The sequence below is a fragment of the Trichechus manatus genome, unplaced genomic scaffold (genome assembly GCF_000243295.1).
Source record: "Trichechus manatus latirostris isolate Lorelei unplaced genomic scaffold, TriManLat1.0 scaffold00093, whole genome shotgun sequence".
Classification (NCBI taxonomy): domain Eukaryota; kingdom Metazoa; phylum Chordata; class Mammalia; order Sirenia; family Trichechidae; genus Trichechus; species Trichechus manatus.
In genome coordinates, this window is record NW_004444029.1 from 7,507,068 (window position 1) to 7,513,385 (window position 6,318).

Here is a 6,318-nt window from a genome sequence, read left to right on the forward strand (position 1 = left end):
AATTTCTCCCATTGGTTTTTCAAGACAGGTTTATACCTTTTTTATGTTTGGAAATCATCTTTTCACCCAGCTGAGCAGGGGATATAATGTCTTTTAGTCACCAAGAGCTCTCATTTCACTGCTAAAATGTCACATAAGTTGCATATTCTGCCAACAGTAACCCCTACATCTGATTTGCAGTTGCTGCTCCACCAACGTTCTTGATTTTAATGTACCACCTACACAATTTCTGATGTACATTAGCTGTAATTTCTGCATACCATGGACCTCATTCTTATATCTGTTTCAACACTGTATGCCTCGGAAGACAAAGGTACTGTTTTCAGCTGATAAGAACTTGGCTGATTCTTCATTAAGGCAGAATATACAAGATGAAAGACGAAAGAAGCACCATCACAATCCATAAGTACCTTCTGCTCAGGAATAAAATAAATCTTTTGACCTGTTGAGTTTATTTCTATAGGACGACTCTCTCTTTGTTTTTCCCAAGCGGCTACCAGGCACTAGACAGAATTCAGTCCAGTAGCCTAGAGGCTAAATGACCTCATAACTCATTAGCAGTTCTCAGAGCCATCTGGAGCCCTTGAGGAGAGACGTGTGTAAAGGACTGATAATAAAGACAACAGAATAATTATTTCGCTGCCATGATTAAACCTTCAGATGGCAAGCAGCGTATTTACTGTGTAGATTGCTGAGGAGGGTGTTTTCTGAAGGGATGATAATGCTGTGATGGGACAACTGGTTTTCCTGTGCTGTTCATCCAGCCTGCTACACAGGTAAACTGCGTATCAGTCACTCACCTGTTGAATCACAAAATGGTGTGTTGAGAAAATGGCGGTCCAGCAGGAGAGCAGTCTGTGCACACGAAATGGGACGTACCATGTGCAGAGGACGGCGGTCGTTTCTCCAAGGCCTGCGCCGCCAACAACATACCGAGAGTCACATGTGGCCTTCTGCGTGTTCATTTTCTAAAGTGGTCATTAGATAATCTTGGAATTCCTTACACTTACCTGTTTGTTTTTCTTGTCATTTCCTGCAGGAAGAATTGCCCTGTGCTGCTCAGGATATGTCTTCGCTTTCAGAATATGCCTTGCGCATGAGCCGGCTGAGTGCCCGGCTGTTCGGTGAAGTCGCCAGGCCTACCGACTCCAAATCCATGAAAGTAGTGAAACTGTTTAGTGAGCAGCCGCTGGCCAAGAGGAAGGAGACCTATGACTGGTACCCAAATCACAACACGTACTTCGCGCTCATGGGGACCCTGCGTCATCTAGGTCTCTACAGGTGAGACAAAGCACAAAGAGGAACTTGAGAGTTTTTTTTAATGAGATCTATCCTGATAGTTCTGTGGTGCTTACAGTAGTGCTGGAGTAGTTCAAAAGGTAGTTCTGGGGTGAAGTGCTGCTTTCAAAATATCTGCAACCGGCAAACCAAAAACAGGAAGCATGGCACTTATTGGAAGATACATTTTAACTCTGTCTACCACGTGACTAACGTTGAAAAGACGCTGACCCTTGGAGAGAGATTTACTTGTTTCTCAGTCTAAGAGCCCGCTGCTGAGGGAGAAAGCGGCAGAAAGGCCAGGGCTGCCTGTGAGGATGGCGTGGACCGCAGGCTCTTGGTCGCCAGGTGACCAGTCTCTGCCCCACCGCTGCAGTGTGGGAGCCTCCTTGTTCTGGTGACAGTCCCACTGGCAGGCTTGCTTCCTCTTACCTTGTTCTGGCTTTTCTACTTTATGCCCTTTCTGATAGGTTCATGTAGTCTAAATGGCTGTGGTTGGCCTTGGAGACGTGTCAGAAATAGCACTGAATGGCACAGGCTCTTATCACAGGCTCCGTGTGCTCGTGTGTGCACAGGAAGTGGGCGTTCAGGGCCAGGCACTTCTCTGGAAAGAGACAAGAGCAGATCCTGGGCCATCTCCTTCACCTTTTTAATTACCAAACTAATGCATATCCATTATAAAAGAATTCAAACTGCGGAATTATATATAGTTAAAATAGCTACCCTTTTTTTTTTTTTTTTTTTTTAAGTTTTTGGTTTGTTCCTGGATTTCAGTAGAAAGAAAAATAAATGCGATTTAATTCAACTTGTCTTCAGGCAGTAATACAAAAATTAATTTGGGACTGTTCGTTCTAATATGACAAAGTTAATGGTGTAGCATGATGCTTACTCTAGGTAGCTAAAGGTGGTGCATTCGTTCATCCAGCAGGTGTGTTTTAAGTACCTGCCCTGCACAGGCACTAAGATGGGCACCAGAGGGGCAGCAGTGAGCTAAGAAACTAAGCTTTTCACAGTAATGAATCATTAGAGGTGATAATCCACGGCATAGTTGACATTTCTAGAATTGCTTCGGGTCTGTCTTCTCTTGCCATTAGTCTGGTCTCAGAAGCTAAAAACTAATTTTATTATGACCCGAAATAAAGTACCCTTAAAAGGCAGGTCTCCTGAGTAGAAATGATAACCCACACAGAATCACAGTCAGCTGTTTTAATTTGTCTGTATTGCTGCCACTCTCCATTTGTTTGCAGAATAAAGACATGACTCTCTTTGGGGACAGGAAAAGATTACCCAGCATTTAGCTCTCCGTGGAAAAGCGACATTATCTTCCTGCAGTTAGTCACTCGCAGTGCCTCTAGTGCTGGGCCGCCTGGGGCATCAGACAGGCCGAATGGAGACAGCCGTCAACAAAGAGCATAGTGTGCCAAGCCTGCAAAGGCGTGAGGGACCGCAGGTTCTGAAAAACCATTGGTCTGTCCATTCAGCCAGGTGCTTGGGACGTATCACCCACAGGGACAAAGACCACTGCTTCTGTGGGGCTTGCTTTCTAGAGGCGGAAGGACGAGGAGCCAGGGTGAGGAGAGGGGGATTAAACATAATAAATCAGTCAGTCGTGTGGCATGTTACAAAGTGGTGCGTGCTGTGGAACGAACAGTGGAGCTGGCTGGGCGGCACCCAGGGTGCTGATGGGCAGAGTGGTATGTAGGGCAGTTGGGGTAAGCCTCGTGGAGAAGGGGAGTGGAGGGGAGAGTTAGCCAAGTGGGTGTTTGGGCAAGAGCTTTCGAGGCAGAGCCGACAGCCCGAGCAAAGGCCTCGAGGTGGCAGTGTGCCTGGTATGTTCCAGAAGCAGAGCAGGCCACAGGGAGAGTGGTGGGACAGGAGGCAGCTGTGAAGGCCGTGTCGGCCACAGTAAGGACATGGCTTTTACTCGGGGTGCTCAGGGAGCTGTTTGCAGGGCTGTGAACAGAGGCATGATGCGATCTGACTTCTAGTTGGCGAACGTTACTCTGGCTGCTCTGCTGAGACTAGGTTGTCTTCTGGGGCATTTATAGCCAATCCCAGAGAGCCCTATTGTACAGACCATCGTTCATGGGATGAAGCATTGTACCCTAGAAAGCCACTGTTTCTCTCTCACATATAATTCATATGCCATTATTCTCTACATTTTACAGACAAGGAAACTAAGATGCAGAGAGGTAAGGTCGCTTATCCAAGGCCACACAGCCAGTGGAGGAGCTGGGATGGACCCAGCAAAGATGGGCTCCAGAGCCCACACTGTTCCTGAGGCATTTGATCTTGAGATGTAGACATCTTATACAGGCTCGGCCGTCAGCTCCACACTGTCCACATGTCCACGTACACACACGTATACGCACAGCTGCCTGTAGGAGCTGACTTTTGAGTTGGCACCCTTCTGCCTGAGCCCTTCCCCAACACCCGTCTGTGTGCATTACTCACTGCTGTTTATGGCCGCTTCCTGCACACTGCTCCATCGTCAGTAGGTGCCAATTCCCAGGCCCTCAGTGTCACTGTGCAGCCACTGCAGCTGAAGTACACTTTCTGTTTCTCGTGGTATTTAGTCCTCATGTTTTAGGGAAATCTGGGGTGATTATTAGTATTGTATCACAGTTAAATAGGCATGCAGCGGCTGGCCTGGGCATCTCCAGTGAGGGGAAGCTGGCTTATAAATGAACTTGGAACACCATCCATCTTATGTTGGGGACTCCCTGTTCTTTCAAATGTTCACCAAGCTAAGCGTGTGCCCATAACAGTCAAGGACTGGTAACCGGACAAGCTAAGTATCAGCACTAGGTGGTGTCCTTTTCCAGCCTGGCAAAAACAGCTGGTTAATTGTTTTTTGTCCATTCAGAGATGAGCATCAGGATTTTAAGGACGAGCAGTTGCGTCTAAAGAAGCTCCGTGGAAAGGGGAAACCGAGGAAAGGAGAAGGGAAACGAGCAGCGAAGAAGAAATAGTGCTGGTCCATCAGAAGAGAGCATTTCTTCCTCAGTGACTGAGAGCAGAAGTGTATTTACTGTTTATCCACACATGGTAGGCTTCTGATCTACCTACATTTGAAGGTCATTTGAAGGAACACCGCCAGCTTGGTGTTGATGTCTAATCCAGTTAAATCATGACTGGTTTCTTGAACACATTGTAATTCTGCAAAATTATTTTGGCCTTGGTTTTATAATCTGAGGTTTACCTAATTCTGTAAAGAAATGAACATGTAAATTATTGTTTAATGGTTGTTTGGGTGGGATGGGGTGCTGGGGGAGCGGGGTGGAAGACTCATTAAATGAGCATCCTGTGGTTCCTCATGACTCCTTCTTTTCCCCACCTAACCAGCCCTCAGCTCCTTTCATCTCTGGCCACTCTGCCACTGCCTCCAGCCACCAAGCTCACAAACTTCGTGTGCCTCTCCGCCTCCTCCTTTGAGAATGTCTCATAAGGTGGACTGGTGGGATAAAAGGCTGCACTGGGCAAGGGAGGGCCTGCTATATACGGGTTACTGCCGGGCCCTGGAGATCCCGCAGTCAGTAAGAGAATCAGCCCCTACCCTCATGGGACTTTCGGTCTCATGGGAGAAACCAACGTTACATTTATGTAAATATAATTGTAGGAAATGCTGCAAAGCAAAAGTCCAGACTTTGAGAGTGTGAGTGAGTGGGTGATGCGTGGGTGGGTGGACGGATGGACAGGTGGATGGATCTAGAGAGAGAACTGGAGGCCCAAACCTCATTGGGGAGTTTAAAGAAGGCTTCCCTAAAGAAACGAAGTTTCAGCTGAGCCCTGAAGGAGAAGTATGTGCTAGCCAGAGGAAAAATGGTGCTAAGAGAGTTCGAGACACAGAGAACACCGTTTGCAGCGCCCTGCAGAAAGAAGAAATTGTCATGTTGAAGGAATGGAAGAAAGACCAGCGTGATAGTGGCTGGCTGGTTGCAGGAAACCAGAGGCCAGGCCCTGAACTGGGCATGTTCTGTGAAAGAGCGGCCACCTCACTGGAGGCCAGTGGGGCGAGGCGTTACTTGTATGAAGATGACTGTTGTGTACTCAGGTAGCTGCCTGCCGATTTTAGTGTATTCTAGCAGTGAGTTTCCAGGGAGTTGTGAGGGCTTCTCAGGGTTTTTTTTTCTCCCCCCAACAAGAGTTGTTCTGAAGATCTCTAGCACTGTGCAGTAAAATAGTTAAAGTACTTCTTAGCTCCTCTCTCTACCCCTCTCAGGTAGGAGAGCAAAACGCGCAGGCCGTAGTACAGCAGCCATCCCGGCTGAGGGTTTTCCCTGCAACATTACAAGTGTTGGCGGTAATAATTCCCTGAACTAGTAAGAATCCCATTCCATCTGTTTGGGTAGGTAAAATTTTTAAAGATACATAATCCAGATATTATGGCTAGGGCCTGTATTAGAGCCTAAAGTTGGGTAGTTTGTATCTGATAGACATTCCAGCAGAAGGCTGAGAAGTCATTCTTTCAGAACCTTTACCAAGTACCTGCCATGTGCTGGCACCATGCTAGTTGTAGAGGAAACGGAGATGAATATGCCTTAGCCCCTGAGTCCTACTGTGTGCTTAGCCCCCGAGTCCTACTGTGTGTGTGTGTGTGTGTGTGTGTGTGTGTGTGTGTTACGGAGATGAATATGCCTTAGCCCCCGAGTCCTACAGGGGGTGTGTGTGTGTGTGACAGTACTGGCAAGATCTCAGGTCTCAAGTCTGCTGAGAAAAGGGCAGATGCACTGTTATTCTTGGGCAGCGCAGCTGAGCTAGGTGTGGGTCGAGGGTTACGCCAGGATGCTGGGCTGAGAAACAGGCTCTCAGCCTGATGTTTTAAAGAGGGTAACTGCACGAGATACCAACAGCAGGCCTGGGCCAGCAAACGGGTCAAGAATCTGTGTATCGGTTAGCTGATGCAGGGGCTCAAAAGAGACCCTTAGGCCCTGAGCCTACATGGGGCCTGGCCGTGGTTGGTGGGAGGTTTGTCACCAACCCAGCAGATGAGTGTGCCTCTGCTCCATGCTCCCAATCAGAAACCAAAGAGTGACTTGT

General features: G+C 47.8%; 1 protein-coding gene across 2 annotated transcripts in view; it reads left to right on the plus strand.

Annotated features, from left to right (window-relative positions):
• The window catches only part of MRPS33 (mitochondrial ribosomal protein S33), an 8,540-nt gene extending 4,013 nt beyond the window's left edge, over window positions 1-4,527 (plus strand). Inside the window, exons 2-3 of one of the 2 annotated variants that reach the window (XM_004382381.2) lie at window positions 1,040-1,281; window positions 4,145-4,527. In XM_004382381.2, coding sequence (XP_004382438.1) covers window positions 1,067-1,281; window positions 4,145-4,250 — 321 coding nt within the window. In that variant the 5' untranslated portion in view covers window positions 1,040-1,066 and the 3' untranslated portion in view covers window positions 4,251-4,527. Of the gene's footprint in view, window positions 1-180; window positions 1,282-4,144 lie in introns of both variants that reach the window. The other variant, XM_023736854.1, reaches the window with a different exon arrangement.
• The last annotated feature ends 1,791 nt before the right edge of the window (window positions 4,528-6,318 follow it).